Source organism: Natrix helvetica (genome assembly GCF_964273705.1).
Source record: "Natrix helvetica genome assembly, chromosome: Z".
NCBI classification, from domain to species: Eukaryota; Metazoa; Chordata; class Lepidosauria; order Squamata; family Natricidae; genus Natrix; species Natrix helvetica.
Window position 1 is genome coordinate 89,444,711 of NC_138554.1, and position 21,399 is coordinate 89,466,109.

A 21,399-nucleotide genomic window follows, 5' to 3' on the forward strand; every position below is an offset into this window, starting at 1 on the left:
TAACAGAAATGTATACTTAGTGTAAGGGTGGAAGAAACTTTTGCCTAAGTAACTAAATTAATCAACTCTGCTGTTTAGTGAGAGATGTTATAGATTTTTATACCAATGTATGTATTAGATCTTTGACAGTAAATAAGAAATATCTACTATTCAAGCCTTTAAATGTTTGAAGTAATTTTATTATCCACATTGTAGGAATGTTGTACTATGAACTAATTTGATGTCTTAACAGATCTGATGGATAGTAACAAGAGAACTAGGAGGTGGGAGAATAAACATTGTTATAATAAATTTAAAACTCATTTTAAAGGAATACTTATGAATGAAATTTGAATCCATATTTGATTTAATTTTTAAAAAATCAAAACTGAGTGTCATATATACTTCTTGACTGCAAACTATAAATTGAAATAGTAATATAAAAACAGTTTTAATAGAGTCCAGTTTGAAGAGATTTATGCCAAGAACTTGAATATTTTTTTCTGATACTCACAGTTCCACCAACTATTCTTCCTAGTGGATACCATGCTCTTTCATCAAACCAATTTAAGAATTCATAAAATCCATGTGATGCAAGATGATGTGTTGATCTGTAGTTAAACCTAGAAAAAGTAGACCAGATGTTAAAAAACCACTAATTAACTGTCACTTCAGGTAAATGTTCAAATCTGTATAGTGCTCTTTGAGGAACTAATGCTTAGAATTTCTAATATTAAAATAAAATACGGCCAGTTGCTTTTTTCCAAGACTAGAAAGCAGGCAATGGCAAACCATTTCCAAAATCTTGTCAAGAAAGCTTAGAGACCTTGCTAAGGCAGTTACCAGGATCAATTCGGAGTCAAAGGAAAAGAAAAGACAATATTTATTAGTATGAACTGCTATTGGCACCTGTATAGGTACTCTTGTATATATCTGACTGCTGATATGTAACTTTTGCATAAATATTCCATTCCAATGTTAAGGAAGAGTTCCAGAATCTTTATTTTTTAGTTTTACTAAATGGGAAAAAGAATAAAATTGCTATTTCATCATTATTTTTTTGCTCCCAACTCTAAAATATCTATATATTTTATTACATTAAAGTGGATCCTGAACCAGCAAGATTTATAAATGAATGTGCAACTATGTTTTGATCTTATGTATAACTCTGAAATTGAGCTTTCAAATATCATTGTATGAAGAATGTTATTAGGGAAAAGGGAATTCTATAAGTCTAATTCACTTTTAAATGTATGATAATTAGATAATTTAGAATTACTATTTGCAATTACCGTGTTTCCCCGAAAATAAGACAGGGTCTTATTTTCTTTTATCCCACAAAATATGGCTTGGGCCTTATTATCAGGGGAGGACTTATTGTTTTGGGATTACTGGGCGGCTGCTCTCTTGCAAGCAGGCTCCCAAAAAGCCTGGCACAGGCTCAGGGACGAACCCCCTTTCCAGCTGGGCACAGCGCCATTCACTGACCTAGCGCCTTCCCTGCGGAGCCAGGGCACTTCTGCTGCCGCCATCCCAGCATGGCTTTTTTGGCGGCTTCCAAATCGAGTCTTCTGGCAGTGGCTGCTCTGGGTGTACGCTCTATGGTTGTACACTCTTCCGGCAGCTGACCCACAACCATAGAGCATACTCCAAGAGCTGCCACTGCCGGAAGACTCAGCATTCTACTTCTGTGGTTTGGAAGCCGCAGAAAAAGCCATGCTGGGATGGCAGCGGCAGGTGGGAGGTGACTTGGCTCTGCAGAGAGTTGGGCAAGGGCATCGTGAGGCTGGGAGACGCGGGAGCGGAAAAGCCGCTTCTGCAACCCCCCTCTCCAGCCATGCAGAGCTTCATTCACTGACCTAGGGGCATTTCGAAGGTGCTGAGCTGTGGGGGCAGCGGCAAACAGGTGCTCATGCAGCTGGCAATACCCCAGGTCAGTGAATAGTGAATGGTGCTGTGCCTGGCTGGAAAGGGGGTTTGCCGGGTGGCTACTCATCACTGTGGTCACTTCATGGCTGCTGTGTTGCGCTGCTGCGACAGCACAACACAGCCGTTCACCCGAGGCTGTGCCGAGCTCTTTGGGAGCCCGCTCACAAGGGAACAGCTGCATAGCAAGCCCCACTCTCCACTGGGCACAATGCCACTCACCAACCTAGCGGTATCCTGAAGGCACCAAGCAATGTGAGTACCTTTGCCCCCCCCATTCCCCTGGCTTGGCACCTTCAGGATACCGTTCGGTTGGTGAGCGGCGCTCTGCCTGGCCAGAGGGGGGTTGTTCAGGGAGCTTATTTTCGGGGGAGGTTTTATGGGGCTTGGTGGACACTTCTTCCGAGAATGGCGGCTGACTTCTGAGCTCCGAAAATGTTACGGAGCTCTTTGACAAAGGAGGGGTTGCTGCCGGCCCTTTTTCCACCCGTGGGCCGGGATTTAGACTCAACGACCACCCTGGCTTTCTTTAGGACCTAAATTGGTCCGTCAGGGTGGTCGAATAGCCAGAGGAAGAACAAGGAAGGCACCGGCTGGTATGGGGATCGTGGTTGGAGTTGGAGGCCGATAATGGTGGTGGCGGCGGCGGTAACGGCGGTGGCAGCGGCAGAGGAAGAACGAGACGCCGCCACTAAGCGAGACATCACAAAAAGCCCCTCTGCGGTAGCAGAGGTGGCTCGGGACGCCAAACAGACCGGTGAGAGCCGTGGGAGGGCAGAGCGGGGGCGGAGGGAGGCCCGAGGCGCCGGAGGCCGATGGAAGGCCTTCGAGAGGGCCGTAAGTCGGCCGGAACGGTGCTCGGGCCAGGAGCAGCGGCTGAGGTTCGCTGAAGCACGGGGAGGCAGGCTAAGGCCGGGACTAGTTGCTGGAAGTCTGTGCTGGAGCCTGGCAGAAGGGGGAAGACCTGTGGCACCAGGGGCAGGGCAGGGCTTGCCCTGGACACAGACAGGAGGCCCCTTACCTGGCAGGCAGAGGATCCATCAGCCTCTTGCCAGCTGCCTGCCATGGCTTGTGCCCAGGTGCCCCTCGCTGACCACCTGCTATCATCTGCCCGCCTGACATCTGACATCCTGCTGACTTCCTGCTACTTATAACTGTTCCCAGATGACTTTTGGCGTGCACCTGCCAGATTACCCCTACTATCTCTCCCCCTCGCCATTTTTTACTCTGCATCAACTATTCACCACAAACTATCTGCCCTTTACCGCCCACAATGGACCGCACTCTGGCCTTCATCTATCATCCATCTACCAACCGATCACCTGACCAGCATAATATTTCTCCACCTAGATGTGACCGTGGACATTGCTTTCCTCCCACTTGGAATCCTGGCTTATTGACTTTTAACATCAACAGCACCCTGACCCTGTCACAGCTTTTATCACCATGTATTCGAGGTCAGACCTGCTCCTACTGCGGGAGTCCCCCCTCTCGCAGGCATGGCCCTTTGCCCTCTCAAGGGCCCACCTTGATGACGGGTTTGTTAACCCAGAGAGGTGGAGGAAGCGCAAACTTAGGGGTTTTTTAACGAAGTGTTTTTTATCTTTTTTAGGGGGCTCCAGGGTGGGTGGGTGGGTTAATCAGGCCAGGAGGGGGACCAGTGCCAGGTGAACAGGTGAGGTCAGGAGGGAAGTGAGCGGAGTAGGGGGGGAGGGAGAATGACACTCCAATAGAGGGTTGCTTTATTACAATGGTCGTGGGGAGGGGTGGGTGCGAGGATAGAAGAAGATCTCGTAGTCGGTTGGGAGACCGTGGCTGTTGGACACGCCCGGTCGCTTGTACCAACCCCCGCAGCCTAGGTGGCCAGGACCTACAGAGCCAGGGCCTGAGGCTGATGCTTTGCAATGCAAGGTCCGTTGTCAACAAGGCCCCCCTCATCAATGAGTTGATCTTGGAGGGGGAGCTGGACCTTGCAGGGATAACGGAGACCTGGTTGGGCCATGAGGGTGGTTTACCCCTCGTGGAAATGTGCCCATCGGGTTTCCGTGCATTCCATCAGCCCTGGGCCCTGGGTAAGGGTGGTGGGGTGGCGGTGGTTATACGGGAGAGTCTGGAACCGAGAGTTCACTGTGCCACAGATATCCGGGTGTGAGTCCCTTGGTGTGAAATGGGGCCCAGGGAGGCAGTGGGGCTTGCTGATTGTATACTTGGCTCCTCGCTATGCATCAGCAGCCCTGCCCGAGCTCCTCGAGCTGATCTCAGAAACGGCAGTTGAGACCCCCAAACTTATGGTTATGGGGGACTTCAACCTGCCGTCGACGGGGGAAGCGTCCGAGGTGGCTCGGGAGTTCATGGCTTCCATGACAGCCATGGACCTGACCCAATTAATTCAGGGCCGCACACACGAGGGCGGTCACACGCTGGACCTTGTTTTTGTATCTGGGCAGTGGACGAGTGATCTGGGAATAGGGGATTTGGTTGTTACCCCCCCTGTCATGGTCAGATCACTCATCTCTTCAGCTCGACTTCCCTGGCGCTACCCCCCACCGCGGGGAGGCGGAACCAGACTGTCCAAGATGGTTCCGCCCCAGGCGCCTGATGGAACCGGATAGATTGGGCCACTTCCTGTAGCCCTGACCCGCTCTCGGACGGAGGACCTAGTGGCCGCCTGAAATAGGGCGGCTGCTGGAGCCTTGGACCGGGTTGCGCCTTTGCGGCCTCTCCTGCGGCAACGAACCACCCTGGCTCCTTGGTTTACCGAGGACCTAAGGGTGATGAAACGCCACAGGAGACGCCTAGAGAACAGGTGGAGGTCCTCGCGCTCCGAATCTGATCGAACACAGGTAAGAGCCTATTCACGGACCTACCTTGTGGCATTAAGAGCGGCCAAACGTAGACATTGTGCCGCTCTTATTGCATCCGCCGATAACCGCCCTGCTGCCCTGTTTCGGGTGACCTGCTCCCTCTTATCACAGAGGCCACGGGAAGCCCCTTTACAGGGCAGAGCAGAGGAGTTTGGGGAATATCTGCAGGACAAAATCGCTCAGATCCGGAGTGGATGGGCCCCCTTCAGTGGACCGGAGGAGTCGTCAGCAGCGAGTCTTGAGGGACCATACTGGGAGGAGTTTGACTCTGTTGCCCCCGAGGATTTGGACAGGTTACGTGGGCGGCTGTGAGCCACTACATGTTTATTGGACCCGTGCCCCTCCTGGCTGGTACTGGCATCCTGGGAGGTGACATGAGGCTGGCTCCTGGGTCTAGTGAACGCTTCATTGGGTGAGAAGTCCTTACCGGCCGCCTTGAAAGAGGCGGTGGTGAGGCCCCTACTCAAGAGTCCTTCCCTGGACCCGACGGAACTAGCTAATTATCGTCCTGTCTCCAACCTTCCCTTTTTAGCGAAGGTTGTAGAGAATGTGGTGGCACAGCAATTCCCACGGCACCTGGAAGAAACCGATTATCTAGACCCGCGCCAGTTCGGTTTCCGACCTGGTCACAGCATGGAGACGGCCTTGGTCGCGTTGGTTGATGATCTCTGGAGGGCCAGAGATAGGGGTTGCTCCTCTATCCTGGTCCTATTAGATCAATCAGCGGCTTTTGATACCATCGACCATGGTATCCTATTGCGCCGGCTGGAGGGGATGGGAGTAAGGGGCACCGTTTTACGGTGGTTCGGTTCCTACCTCTCCGACCGGACGCAATGTGTGTTGGCAGAGGAGCAGAGGTCGACCCTGAGGTCGCTCACTTGTGGGGTGCCGCAGGGGTCGGTCCTCTCGCCCCTTCTGTTCAACACATATGTGAAGCCACTGGGGGAGATAATCCGTGGTTTTGGGGTTGGATACCATCTGTACGCTGATGACACTCAGCTGTACATTTCCACCCCAAACCACCCCAACGAGGCTGTCGAAATGATGTCCCGGTGTTTGGAAGCCGTCCGGGTCTGGATGGGGGACAACAGACTCAGGCTCAACCCCTCCAAGACAGAGTGGCTGTGGTTACTGGCGCCTCGGTTCAACCAGTGGACTCCATCACTGGCCATAGGGGGCAAGCAACTGCCCCCTGTGGAATGGGCGCGCAATTTGGGCGTCCTCCTAGATGCCCGGCTGTCGATGGATGACCATGTGGCAGCCGTGGCAAGAGGGGCGTTCCACCAGGTTTGCCTGTTGTGCCAATTGCGCCCCCTATTGGACCGGGACGCCTTACGCACAGTCACTCATGCGCTGGTGACGTCTCGTCTGGACTACTACAATGCTCTCTACATGGGGCTCCCCTTGAGATGCACCTGAAGACTACAGCTAGTTCAGAATGCGGCCGCGCGGGCTATCATGGGGAGTACTAGGTACTCCCACATAACACCTCTCCTGTGCGAGCTGCACTGGCTGCCTGTGGTTTTTCGGGTGCGTTTCAAAGTGTTGATTACCATCTTCAAAGCGCTCCATGGCACAGGACCTAGTTACCTGCGGGATTGCATCCTACCGCATACATCCCTGCGACCAATTCGCTCTCACAGGGAGGAACTCCTCCGGGTGCCGTCCACCAAGCAATGCCAACGGGCGGCGCCTAGGAGTAGAGCCTTCTCTTTGATGGGCCCAACCCTCTGGAATGACCTCCGCCCCGATATCAGAACTACTACTGACCTCCGCTCCTTCCGACAAAAACTTAAGACTCACCTGTTCCAATTAGCTGGCCTGGCCCATTTATAGTCCCATTTATACCTCCTGGCAAATATTTTACCCTGGGATAGTTTTTAGGGGTGTTTCTAATGTATTTTTAAATTTTAAAAATTTTAAATCTAACTTTAACTATTGTACAGTAAAGTATTGCTACCTCCTCCAGCCACATTTATATTTATTTTATATTTATATTATGTATATTTACTGTTTTTAATATGATTGTACACCGCCCGAGTCCCTTTTGGGAGAGGGGCGGTCTAGAAATTAAATAAAAGTTAAAGTTAAAAGTTATATTTCTGCCCACCCCAAAAATGTGGCATGGCCTTATTTTCAGGACATGTCATATTTTTGGTGAAACATGATAATTAATTTAATATTTATGGAACTATTTAGATTTTTATAATGCAGAGGTTAAATTTTTGAATAATTAAAAAGCAAATCTGATTGGAGTCTTGAAGCATCTTCCTTTACAAGTATGCCGCTATGACATGTGGTTCATTCACCCTACCATTTTAATCCATAACTTCTATTTTCAACTCATTTTTGCCAACATTGAGGCATTGTCTGTGTGTGTGTGTGTGTGTGTGTGTGTGTGTGTGTGTACACATGCATGCATGTTTGTATATAGATGGAGATAGGGAGGGAAAGATATTTTTTTTATAAATCCTATTAACTTGTTTAAAATATCTCTTTCTGCTAGAAGAAAAGGTGATAATATTTTTTTAAAGTTTACATGACAATTTTAAAAATAAAAACATTTCTGATACCTGTAAACAAAACAAAACTTCCATCATGTGTATAAGCAACTTTCAAATGTTAATACTTGCAACAAAAACATTATGCTAAGGAAAAATACAGCTAAATATTTGGAAACTTTGTATTCAATTAATTGAACTATAGCAGAAAATTATACTCGGCTGGATTTAACTGCCAAATTCCAAAGTGATTTCAACTAGAATTGTTCTAGAAGCAATGGCAACCCTGACAGTCCCAGTTTCTGTTCAACCCCAAAGCATATAAGTTATCTGGAAAGAGAAGAAAGTCTAAGGCAATGAGCACGGGGTTGCCATGCAAATGAGATTTGGAGGTCTTGGAGGGGCCACTGGAGGCCATATCTAGTTTGGCAGGTGGTGCTGCAAGCAAGTATGTCATTGAAATCCTGGCCTAATAGCATAGTTCTGGCCTAATGACTGCAACTGAGACTTCTTCAACCATCATCACTAAGCAATGCAGTCTTGTGAGGGCTCACTTAATGACCACTTTGCTTAGGAATAGAAATTCCAGTCCCAAGTAGGGTTGTTAAGTGAGGACCATCTATATAGCTTTTAAGAGAGAATAAGTTCTACAACCCTGTATAAAACATCTATAATTTGAAAGTGGAAACAACTTCAATATTTGTTTTCAAAATTACATCATACATGATCAAGAGGACAGTTTAATCTGGATATGGTTTTATACTACCATCATCAAATTGGTCTTTGCATTCTTTCCCACAGCTGCTGAATTTGATGGGTGATTGGACTTCAGTTGCCAGAATCTGCTTTTGAGTCTTACTGTAACACATTTAACTTGTATTTGAAGTTGAACTTCAAATTCCCAAGAAGCAACAAATTATCAATTGTAATGAGGATTCTGAAAAATGGCAATTTCCTGTTGCTGTACAAACTGACATACTCAAATCATAATAGTAAAAATATTAATTGGGGAAACCCACAAAAGATATTTCTAAAATCATATATATTTCTTGAGGTATGACAGGACTTCTAACAACCATTCAAAATTACAACCCTCTTCCAAAAGCTACATATGCCCTTTCAAAATTACACCTGTAGGGGCCCTTTCAGTCATTTACCATTATGACCGTTTGCAGAGATACTAAGTGCATCCACCAACTATTGCTCCCCCACCTTGGTCCAAAAGGCACTAGATATTCTTTGCTATCCCTCCAGGTTCCATCCACTCTTCTCCACCTCCAATTACCCTTTATTCGCTTTACTTTTGAAGGACCCAGAAAGGAACAGTCTTCTCTGTTGCTGAGCCATATGAAACAATTGAGACAAAATCCTGTCAATGTCCCTTTTATTGCTAGTCTTAGCTCTCCCAGTGTTAGTTCCACTAGCTTTATGCTAGCACAGCTAATGCTAGGGGAGCTAAATCTAACGGTGAAAGGAAAACTGTCAGGATTTCTTCTCAATTGTGCCACATTGCCCAGCAACAAAATGAACAGCTCACCTTATCTATCCTGACCTCTGAGTATCTTTGAAAGGTAAGTATGGAGTTGTGACAGTGTGGGTATGAAGGAAGCCCAAAAGGGTCTGGGGACTTCTAGAAGCACAGAGTATATCAGGTAATAGGGAGAGGCCTTGGGAGGCCCAATCCAGTAGGTTTGTGTCTTGATTAGGCCTCTCAGAGTCTGCCCTAACCAAGGCAACTCATGCTCCACTTAACGTATGTTCGTTCAACAAATGCATTGGAGACAGCAGGAAATAGGTGGGATGGTTAATAAGCTATTCATTTAATGATCATTCTATTACAGTACTGTACAGGCTCCATTACTGTCATACCTCAAGAACTAACTTGCTCCTTTAACCTGATGTAATAATAAGCTTTTAATATGCATAACTATCTATAGCATAATAATGTTAATGTAAGAGTCACCCTATTGTCTCAGAGAACATTAACTGCCTGTAAGAACAATACATTCTACAGTACATGACCGTTAGAAGTACAGTATTCATAATAATCTCTTCTGAACAGTTATATTACATATAAAAATACATTTTCTATTCTGTATTTACAAAATATTAGTGAAATGTGGATAATGGAGTAATTAAATGTTATATTATGTTAATTCCATTAATTTTACGATTTAGGCAATAGCTAACTAAAAAATGGTCTATCAAGGAATCAATTTTAAATAGATGCTATTATCATTATCATCATAGCTACTGTCTATCCACTGCAGGTTCAAGCCACTTCCGCATGTTTACAACCAATATGGTCCTGAGCTTTCTTTTGCCAATTGGGCCTGCAATATTTGCTGATATCATCAATCCTTCTTGTTTTAGGTGTCTTTTCTGGATGTTTTTTATCAAGTGGGATCCGTTCTATCACTGCCTTGGTCCATCTGCCATCATTTCTTCATCTATGTGACAACCCATTTCCATTTCAATTCTTTTACTCTCTTGGTGAGATTGTAAACTTTTGTTTGTTCTTCAATCCTTGTGCAGGTCTTTCTATCTTATCTTGTAATGCCAAGCATGTCTCTTTCCAAGTGCAGCTCTTCCAGGTGTCTTTATAGCTCTTCTGGGCCTTATGAGAAGAGAACAACATTATCTACAAATAGGTGCTATTGATTTTTATTCCATCTTTCGCCCAGTCGTTTTCAAAATACTTCTTCAAGGCAGAAAAAGATAGAAGATATTGCATTGCCTTGTCGTACACCTCATTCTATGTTGATTTCCACTTTAAGATCATTAAGGCAAATTGTTGCCATTGGTTTTTTTATATATATTGATTGTAGTAAACTTATGTATGCAGTATCTATGCCTTAGTTGAGCAATGTATTCATTATTGCTTACTGGAATACTGAGTCAAACACCTTTTGATAGTTAATGAAAGCTACATACAGAGGTATGATGTACTTGTGTCTTTCAGTGACTTGCTGAACAACAAATGTACTGTAGCCACTTTTGAACCCTGCCTGCTCCTTTGGCTGTGCATCATTTAATGTTCTCAATATTCTTTTTGCTATTATCTTGGTGAAAATCTTGTAGATGACTGAAAGAAAGCTTATTGGGCAATAGTTTTTAAATCAACTTGGGTACCTTTAAGAATCACTTCACCATTTTTCCATGCATTGGGTATTTTTTCTTCTCTGAGGTATCTCTGTGGCCACCAACTTTCAGTATTTCAACTGTTGTTTCCTGAACCTTTGCCATTTTTCATTGATTTTATGGCAGGCTACTGCCTCTACTAGGATATTTGATATTTCCTCTTTTGTAGGTATTGTTAAATTTAAGTGGTCTTGATCTCTGTATAGCTCTGAATAGTTTTCTAATTATTTCTAATATTTCCTGTCTAGTTCTACACACAGAATCATTGTCATGTTTTAATGCAAAAACCTTATTTCTTGTATTTATAAGCTTGCACTTTCTTCTATTAACCCCTTTATTTTACTCAATTGCCTTTTTCAAAACTTCATGCTAAACTGACGTGTTTCTTCTTGTATACATTTTCTTATTGTCTTGCAAAGTTCAACATACTCCAGTTTATTAGTGAATCCTGTGGTATTCTTCACTGTCCATCATTTTTTTAAATTAAACCAATAATTTCATCAGAGATTTTTGATTGTTTGATTGTAGATCATTTTTCTAGTGGTGTTATAGATGTAGCAGATTCAAGGATGTTTTTAACTATTCATTCATCTTGGTCCATAATGTTCATCTCTTCCAAATCTTGCAATAGACTGAAGATTGATAGATTAATCTCAAAATTGCTGTTTTCCTCTAACAGCTTATCACTCTGCATTTTTGTTTTTTTGTGATGTCTATCATTTTCATATGCTCTTTTTATTTTTACTTTAGCTTGTACCATTCTATGGTACCTTACAACGTTAAAACAATTGATGACAATACAATTGCAGAATATGGTTTTCCCATTTGACATGATGTAGTCAATTTCACTTGTGTAGACTTACTTATATGGTAATGCAACAATCAATAGTTTCCATTACTGCTAAAGGCATGAAGATGAAAAAAAATAGATAAGACAATGGAACATCTTACTTTTAACAATTAACTGAACAATACCAGCTTACAAAACCAGCTACTTTCAAAATTGAATGAACTACTATTTTTAAACACGGAAGTTCATCTTCATAGGAATATGCTCCAGTTCAGATTTACTTTGCTCAACTACCTTATCCACGAGGCATTTAGAATTTTTTCTAATTCAATTAACCACAGGCTACCTTATCTCTGAAACTGAAGTAGTTAACTTAATTTAAAAAGACAACTTCAAAAACCATGGTTTGAAGATGTTTGCAATTTGCAAACCAGTTTAGTTCAGTTGCTGTTCAGGTAATTTATAAACCGATTAATCAAAATAGAAGAGAATTCCTTTTTGTAACTGTTATGTGATCATGATTTAGGACACATTCAAAAAGAACGTTGGTCTTACCTGAACGTTTTTTTCTGGAGATGTGGAGGGAGGGGTCACAGCAGGGTTATCGCAGCCTGATTGGTCCATTTGACTGAGAGAAAGCTTCTTAACCTTCGGCTTCTCCCGTTGGTTCCCAGTTTCCGCAATGTCACGGTCAGCACCTGTAACTTAAACACAAACAAGGGCAAGCCCCCCCGGGGCCTCCCGATTCTACACCTCTCGGACCCTGTCTAACTAACTAGGGCGGGAATGTGACCCCTCCCTCCACATCTCCAGAAAAAAACGTTCAGGTAAGACCAACGTTCTTTTTCCAGTAGTGTGGAGGGAGGGGTCACAGCAGGGACATACCCACGCTACGTCCCTGGGCGGGCAGACTGGGTCCCAGGTGAAGAATCGGCCACCACCCTCCGGCCAAACGATGCCTCAGCCGAGGCATAAACATCCAAACGATAATGCCTAATAAAAGGCGTGGGGGAAGCCCAGGCAGCCGCCCTACAAATATCCTCTAAGGGCGCCCTGGTGGCCCAGGCCGCAGAAGTAGCGGCACTGCGGGTGGAGTGAGCAGTGATCCCTGATGGGGGGGGCTTCCCGGAAGCCCCATAAGCCTCAACTATGGCCAACCTTATCCACCGTCCTATGGTGGAAGAAGACACCTTGCGTCCTAACGAGCCTGGGTGAAAAGAAACAAACAACGCCTCGGTCCTCCTAATGCTCTCCGTTCGCTTTAAGTATATGCGAACCGCCCGGCGGACATCTAGCTTATGCCACACTAACTCCTGCTCCCTCGAAGGGTTGGGACAGAAATTCGGGAGCACGACTTCCTGCGCCCTGTGAAACTGTGAATTCACTTTCGGAATGAACGAAGGATCTAAACGAAGGACCACCCTGTCCTGGTGAATTACACACAGGTCACTGCGGGAAGAAAGGGCCCCCAACTCTGAAATGCGCCTGGCCGATGTAATGGCCACCAAAAACACCACCTTAAGGGTAAGCAGACGCATATGTATTGTCCTAAGTGGCTCGAACGGGGAGCCCGTCAGAGCCTGGAGAACCAAGGTCAGATCCCAGGTCGGAAATCTATGAACCGGAGGTGGACGGATATTAGCCGCCCCTTTCAGAAAACGCTTAATCAGGGGGGAGTCGGAGAACCTTCCCCCCCCAAAATGGTGGCCAAGGCCGCCACCTGTCGCCGGAGAGTATTATGCGACAAGCCGTCCTCCAAACCCTTCTGGAGGAATTCCAACACATCCGGGACGGTAGCCCTAGAGGGATCCAACCCCAGTGGAACACACCATTTTGCAAACGCCTTCCACGTGGCGTTGTAAATCCTAACCGTGGAAGGCCTCCTAGACGCCTCTAAGGTGGCTATGACTCCCGATGATAGCCTCCGCCCCCTCAAAATCCCCCGTTCAAGAGCCAAGCGGTCAGATGAAGCCACTGTGGCTCTGGGTGATCCACGGTACCCTGACGCAGAACGACCTCCCCTGGGGGAATCCTCCATGGATCTACGACCGACAGCTGGACCAGGTCCGCGAACCATGGTCTCCTCGGCCAATACGGGGCTAGCAGGATAACGAGAGCCCTCTCTGTGACTACCTTCCTTATCGTTCGGGGAATGAGGGGAAGGGGAGGAAATGCATAAAGAAGGCCCGGAGGCCACCGGCTCCTGAGGGCGTCCGCTCCTTCCGCCGAGGGAGTCTGGAATCGGGTGAAGAAACGCGGCAGCTGGGCGTTCTCGGGTGAGGCAAACAGGTCCACCAGCGGCAAGCCGAATCTGATGCAGATCTTCCGGAACAGCTCCGTGCCCAGTTGCCACTCGCCCTCGTCCAGAGTCGTGCGGCTCAGCCAATCCGCCTGGAGATTCGACACTCCCGAGATGTGTTCCGCTACGATCGAGGCCAAATGCCTCTCCGCCCATAGGCCCAACAACTGTGCCTCCCGCCAGAGAGCGCGGGAGTGGGTGCCCCCTTGGCGATTGACATGGGCCTTCGCCGCCACATTGTCCGTGAGCAGGAGAACATGGCGCCCCCGCAAGTGATGACGAAAAGTCCTGAGGGCAAGTTTGGCGGCTTTCAGCTCCAGCCAATTGATGTTGTGGCGGAGATCCGAGGCAGACCAACGTCCCTGGGTCATGTCGGAGTCCATCACTGCCCCCCAGCCGAAGAGGCTGGCATCCGTCGTCACTGTGACTCTCTCGGGCTCCCAAAAACAGGCCCCCTGTTGCAGCGCTGGGGACAACCACCACCGAAACGAGAGCCTCACCTCCACCGGTAGAGGAACTGGCCGCAAGGAGTTGCTCATCATCCTTCTCTGGACTGGGATTAAGGCCCACTGGAGAGGTCGCAGGTGGAGCCGGGCCCAGGGCACTATCCCTATGCAAGAGACCATCTTCCCCAGGTGTTGAGACAAGGTCAGGATGGAAACAGACCGTCTTTTTTGTACGGAGGAGACCAGCTGGCGTAGGCTGGACAAGCGTTCTGGAGACAGGCGGACCCTCCCTGACTCTGAGTCTATCACTGTCCCTAGGTGTAGGATCTGCCTGGATGGGGACAGGTGGCTCTTGGGAAAGTTCACGGAAAACCCCAACGCCTGAAGCCAACGGATCGTCAGCCGAAGATCCGACTTGGCTCTGGATAGGGACCCTGCCTGAACCAGGACGTCGTCCAAGTAGCACTGAAGTCTCACCGGAACGGAACGCAGGTAAGCCGCCAGTGCTGCCAGGACTTTGGTGAACGTCCGCGGAGCTGAGGCCAGACCAAACGGGAGAGCCCGGTACTGGTAATGCCTGCCCCGGTGAGAGAACCTGAGATAACGCCGGTGAGACTGAAGGATGGGGACATGGAGATAGGCCTCCGTCAAATCTACCGAGGCCAAGTAATCCCCCTTCTGAATGCCCTGCAGAATGGATTTCAGGGACGCCATCTTGAACCGCCTGTATACTAGGTAGCGGTTCAGGCGTTTCAGGTTGAGGATCGCCCTCCAACCCCCCGAGGATTTTGGAACTACGAACAGGTGGGAGTAGAAGCCCAGACCCCTCTCCGGCTCCGGAACGACCTCCACTGCCCTGATTTCTAGAAGATGGGCGACCGCGAGGTCCATGAGGCGACGTCGCTTCGGATCCCGAGCCGGGGGAAAAACTTTGAAAAAACTTGGGGGTTTGGAGAGGAATTCTAACCTTAGGCCGTGGCGAACGGTCGCCCTGACCCAACCATCTGACGTGATCTGATCCCACTCGTCCGCATACAGTGCCAGGCGGCCTCCGATGGGATGACTCGGGTTCGAGTCATTTCCCTCTGCGGAAGGGGCGGCCGCCCCCCCCACGAAAGGGCCGCTTGGACTGCGGCTGATACCTAGAACGGTCCTGAAAACTCTGCCTATTGAATGAACTGTCCTGCCTGTACGTTTGGTATCGCTGGTCCTGATCCCTGTCATAAGACTTGAACTGGGGCCTGCGATAGGGATGACTACGGGACTCCGCCTTCTTGGTGGATGTAGGCATAACCTTTTTATCTTTGTTTTCCACCAAAATCGGGTCTAAGGAAGCCCCGAACAAATTTGGACCCTCAAAGGGGGCAGCTACTAGATCCCACTTGGCCTTATAGTCCATCTGCCAGTTCCTGAGCCACAGGAGTCTACGAGAGGCCACAGAGGTGGCCAAAGCACTTGAACCAAATCTAACAGCGTCTAGGGTCGCATCAGCCGAATACTGACACGCTGCCATTATTTTAGCCAAATCCTGGTGTACCCGCTCATCTTGGATCGGAATACGATCCTGAAGCTGGCGAAGCCACATAACCGTTGTACGGTTGAAGTACGAGGCGGCAGCCGCCGCCCGCACCGCCCATGCTGAGGCCTTGAAATTTTTACGTAAAGTGAGCTCCGCCCTCTTGTCCTCTGGTTTAAGCTTGTCTGCCGCGTCCCCCGAAACCACCGGGGAAGATGAGACTAAAGCTGCTATGGGCTGATCTATACTCGGAAGCTGAATAGCCTGCACAAACGACTTTTCCATGTTATAGGCGCGACGGTCGTTGCTGCCAGGCGGGGAAAAGTTAGAAGGACGGGCCCACTGACTAGTAGCTACCTCCAAAAACAGGGGAGGAGCAGGGATCTCCTCCTTATTGGTGGCTGTCGCTGAGAACATGACCATGTCCGGATCAGTGGGCGGCGGGACTGTGGGGTCCCCAGTGCCCACTTTGGTGGTCCTCCTAGCCTTCTTAAGCAAAGGTTTGAACATGGCCTGGAGGAACAGGTTTGAGGAACGAGGCGGCTCGGGGGCCGCATCCTCCTCCTCCGAAAACCCCCAATCATCCCTCCTTGCCTCCCCCCTTGAGGAGACTTCACTCATGAGGGAGGGGGAGGAAGCCCTAGACCTAGATCTACCAAAAGGAGTAAGCCTACTGTGATGATACGGCCTGTCCCTTTGGGCTATGCCCCTAGAGATGGCCGCGGAAATAAGCCTTTTGAGGTTCTCAGGGAGGTGTTCCAGATCCTCCTCATCGCCCTCTGAATCATAATCTGGTGCCACATGGGCCCTGCTACGTTTACTGCCCCTACTCGGGCCTGCAGAGGTACCCTCCAGTGGGTCCTCCCTATCTGCCCCTCTAGTCCCCCGGGAAGGAGAAGGAGAACGAGGATCCCCCCGCCCCTGACTCCTATCAGATCTACATGAGGAGGCAGATGAAGATGAAGGGCTAAACCCCCTGGCCACAGGAGGAGAAGGGCAGGAAGCCAAAGGACGTGGAGATCTGGATCTAGGCCCAGGATCCCGGGCCTGCCTTTTCTCAGCCCTTTCAATAACTTTTTCAATGGCCCTGGATCGCCTGAGCTCATCTCTCTGCAGAGCCCTTGAAGGCCTTTCCTCTGCGCAAGGCCGAGGAGCTCGAGGCCTAACTGTGGGGGTGGGATCCGCCCTATCTTCGCCCGCCTGAGATGGCGCGGCCTGCTGGGACTCTGATCTCTCCGCCATCGCCCCACTCACGTGCTCCAGGTGAACAGACCGAAAAACCAGGGAAATAAGCAGCCACAGCCCTTTAGCTGGTGAGAAACGCCTGCTCCGGGCTCCCTGCGACGCTGCCACTCGCCCCAACACGTTCCTCCGGCCTCTACGTGCTGCAGGCCCAGCCACGTGTGTCAAAATGGCCGCCGGCTTCTTTGGGCGGTCCTCCGACAAAGCGCGCCCAAAAAAATGGCCGCCGACCTCAACTGACGCTTCCTGAGCCTCTGGGCGGCCGCTCGCAAGCTCGCCGCCCCGATCCTAGCCAGCACTCACTGAGGGAGCCTAAAAACCCCCGTAGGCAATAAAAACTCTCCCGCGCCTCTGCCGCGAGCTGCAACCGGCCCCGGGATTAAGGCGACTTGAAAAGAAGCCGATCTGCCGCTTTCGCGCCGAAAAACCCCAGCGCGCTGCGGCTCCAGTCAATTTAAACGTGTCGCTGCAAACTAGGCAGCAAAAGAAGGTAACAGGATCGCCCAGCACGCCCGAGACTCCAGGCATCAGTCCGGGCGATCCCCTTGGGAGAGGGAAGGCATGGAACGCCCCCCCTGTCTCTCAGCCTTCCGAGGGCAGTAACAACAGCCCTGCAAGGCAGACCAACTATAAAAAATCTGTAAATTTAGAATGTTCAATTTTTACTAAATCCAATACTAAAATAGCTATAAAAACTCTCTAACTAGGAACCAAACCTGAGTCTTGGACCTTGACTGAGAGGAAACTGGGAACCAACGGGAGAAGCCGAAGGTTAAGAAGCTTTCTCTCAGTCAAATGGACCAATCAGGCTGCGATAACCCTGCTGTGACCCCTCCCTCCACACTACTGGAAAAGCAACCATTATGGAATGGCAATACAAATGAATCAATAGGCATGGACTTCACCTAAAGAGCCGTGGTGGTGCAGTGGTTAGAATGCAATACTGCAGGCTACTTCTGCTGACTGCCAGCAGTTTGGCAGTTCGAATCACACCAGCTCAAGGTTGCCTCAGCTTTCCATCCTTCCCAGGTTGATAAAATGAGGACACAGATTGTTGAGGGCAATATGCTGACACTGTAGACTGCTTAGAGAGGGCTATAAAGCACTGTGAACAGGTATATACCATATTTTTCAGACTATAAAATACACCAAGATTTTGAAGAAATAAATTTTTTAAAAAAATGTTTTTACACTCTGCAGGCCTTCCAAATCCTCTGCATGCCTCATTTTTTGTGAAAAAGGGGGCATGCAGAGAATTTGAGAGGCCTGCAAAGTGCTCCTGGGGGCTGGGGCAAAAACTAGCTAAAAATAGCCCTTTCTTTGCAAAAAACAGGACATGCATAGGCTTTGGGAGGCTTGTAGAGTGCTTCTGGAGGGGGGCTGGATTTTTGCCCTCCCCATCCCCCAGGAGCACTCTGCACATTCATTTTTGCAAAAAATTGGATGCCCGGGGGCGGGGTTTCAGGAGGTAAAAAATGCTCTATTCAGTGTATAAGACGTACCCAGATTTTCACCCTCTTTTGGGGGGAAAAGGGTGCATCTTATACTCCGAAAAATACAGTAGGTCTAAGTGCTGTTGTTATAATGCTATTTCTAAATACAAACACTTACTTAAGGATAAATAAAAGATCTAAATTATTCAGAACAACCATCACAAGCACAAAAATATAGCAAATGTAAAGAGAAACTAAGGTCAAAATTCAAAATCAGATGTGTAGATAGAGATCCATCTTTTTTGGGAGGGGGATCAAAAAGAGGAGTTTATAGTCGAAAGTTTATTATATTTTCTATGACAAGTCTTAATTATAAAAATATAATTAACTTTTCAACATTTTCACTTTGAAAATAAAAGCTACCTAATATTCTCCTTGTACAAAAGAGTAGCGTTACTGAAAACGATTCTATATGTATAAACTGATCTCTACAATGTAAATTACTAAGACAAACTCATCCATTTTCAGTCAAAATAATTAAACATGGAATTATTGTGATATAGATGCTATAACTTCTCATTTTGTATTATCAGGGGAGGAGGGATCTAGAATGAAACTACAATTCTGTAGAATGCCTTGAATTTTTAAAATAAATTACAATTATTGTTTTCTCCAAATTGCAGTTGTGGGTAAGCAGGTTAGTTCTTAGGAGAAGCTGAGTTTGGTCAGATTTTTTAAAAAGTCTGTATCTCAGTTGGGCCACTATTTTTATTCTAAATACAAACCATATTATTTAATATCAAAATTGAAACAGATAGAATTAATCCTGAGTAGGCTCCTACTTTGCTTTTTATTGGATACACAGACTTGTAGGCCAAATGCTGTCGTCAAAAATCTTGAAGTTCTGAAAAGATTCAGAAGTTTTCAACAAGTTGCCATTTTAATTTAACAATTGACAAAAATGGTTAAATATAGAAGAAATTAAATATACTAAATCAATGTTATCAAAAATAAATGAAATCAAACTAATTTTGGATATGTTTTGGCCCATCTGTTTTTGGAATGTGGCCCTTAGCAAGTGAGGCAGTCAGTGCTTAACATGACAAGAATTGTGAATTGCTAACCTAAATGCTAATTACTTTATTATTGTTCCATTCTTTTTCCATTGTGATTGTTTTTCCTACAGTTAATACATAAAACTCTTTAAAAGATGTAAGACCAAAATATTTATGAATATGCTATTCTTTAGCTGTTGAAACAATATTGAACAACCTATTGCTTTTTCAGATACGGACAATGGGATGAATAAGAGTTGCTCTTTTAGTACCTCTAGTATACCAGGTTTCCTGTATTAGGAAATTAGATCTTCCCACGGCTTAATGTTCTCTCTCTACTTAAGACTGAATTGTATACTGAAAAGAATCCATTGACAGATACCTTAACTGTTTTGATCAACTATAGTTAAGTGTACCCTTAACTCCCTGATGTAAACATCCCCTATACCTATGAAAGTTATGTTTCCCTTAAGAAAACTGGTCTACCGACTGCATTATGAGATGACTCCAATTAATATCTTGAATATAATATCAAAGTTCACACAGGGTACCCAAGAAAGTACCCAATCATATGGCAATATATGGCATACCAGAACTCTTAAATGACTCACAGAATGTCTTCATTGGCAAATTGCATGGATTAGTCTTTAATTAAATCTAAAGCAATTACAGAGAAAGAAGTATTTTTTAAAATCTTAAAAACTCTGTACATTAAGACTGCAGTACTGGTTAACTCTTACACAAAATTAATGTTCAGAAATATTTTGGAATCAATTTTAAATTTTTACATTACATTTTTCTCGATGTTACAAATCAACTAGTGTGTGAACTCTTAATCTAGCTATCATTTTATGTTAGCTATGATTTATGGTTTAAGGTGCTATGTCAATCCATCAATGTCCTTTCAATAAACCATGATTTATCAAACCATTGCTGAAAATAAGAGTGCGGCTTGTTTAAAGTTGTCCAGTGAAACTAAAAGTGGCTATCCTAGTCATACCGATTAATTAGCATGCCTTGTATATTATTATTAGGGTTTGTTGCCTAGTCAGATTGGATTTGGCATTGCATTGCATTATATTATGCAGCTTGGTGACCTAATGGTGAAGACTGTCACCTCCCATTCAGAAGATTGAGTGGGTAGCAGATGTTTCTCTCCTAGAGTGAAAGAAAAAAATCTGCTCCAAACTATGTAGGGTCAGGATTAAGGGACTACAGGGTTGTAAAAAATGAGATTATAAGAGCAGTGGTTAGAATGCAGTATTGCAGACTAATTCTGCTGACTGCCAGCTGTTCAGCAGTTTGACTCTCACAGATAGGCTCAAGGTTGACTCAACCTTCCATCCTTCTGAGGTTGGTAAAATAAGGACCCAGTTTGTTGGGGGCAATATGTTGACTCTGTAAACTGCTTTATAAACTGCTTTGTAAACTTATGTATGATTTCTGAAATACCTTTTTTTATTTTATATGATGAACTTACCTAATTATTTGTCTTGTATGTGAAGTATGTTAAGGCAAAAAGCAGGCAGCTTCTTTGTAACTGTTCCTGCTTTGAAATATAATTTATTTATCTCTGTACTTATGCTTAGTATCATCTTCTTTCCAACTGTTCTTGCCTATTAAATACTGTCAAATATATTTGATTACATAATAATGTAATGTATTAATGTTTTGTTAAAGATCTTTTTTTTAAAAAAATCAGTTTTTCCACATACAATCCAGAATTAGAATTTTCATAACTAATTATTTTAGTAGGTTGAGAAATAGCCCCCAAACGTTAATGCTATCAACCAAAGCAGTAGGCTTGAAAGGCTTAGGCTTGGAAGATAAAAAGGCATCAAAGCATTTAGAAATAAATTAGTGGAATGATTTGTATCTTTTAATTTATCTTTCCTACCTGTGATCCTCAGTACTAAGGGAACTATTTGACATGTTTACTTTGACATGGTTACTTGAATATTACAGATTTATAGAAAGTATTTTCTGAAAAGTAATAAAGCAATTATACATCTGTTTAATAGTGAAAACTTTGCTTAACAGCTTCATAATGTAAGTTAACTGTTTTTCAATTCAAATGCCAAATTAAACAAAGAAAAGGATTGTCTACTTTATTATGCTAACAGTATAATGGTAAAATGGAAGTTTAAGTTTGCTGCAGCATGATTTGTTTGAACAGAATTTTAATTTATTTAACAAATAAATGATTT

The 21,399-nt window shown here is 46.0% G+C and overlaps 2 protein-coding genes across 2 annotated transcripts in view; one reads left to right on the top strand and one right to left on the bottom strand.

Annotated features, from left to right (window-relative positions):
- Nucleotides 1–21,399, bottom strand: part of STT3B (STT3 oligosaccharyltransferase complex catalytic subunit B) — a 59,265-nt gene that overhangs the window by 35,086 nt on the left and 2,780 nt on the right. Inside the window, exon 2 of the mRNA XM_081971299.1 lies at nt 494–602. Coding sequence (XP_081827425.1) covers nt 494–602 — 109 coding nt within the window. The remainder of the gene's footprint in view (nt 1–493; nt 603–21,399) is intronic.
- GADL1 (glutamate decarboxylase like 1) overlaps nt 11,996–21,399 on the top strand; it is a 455,870-nt gene continuing 446,466 nt past the window's right edge. The window contains exon 1 of the mRNA XM_081971302.1: nt 11,996–12,028. The gene's annotated coding sequence lies outside the window, so the exon portion shown is untranslated. The remainder of the gene's footprint in view (nt 12,029–21,399) is intronic.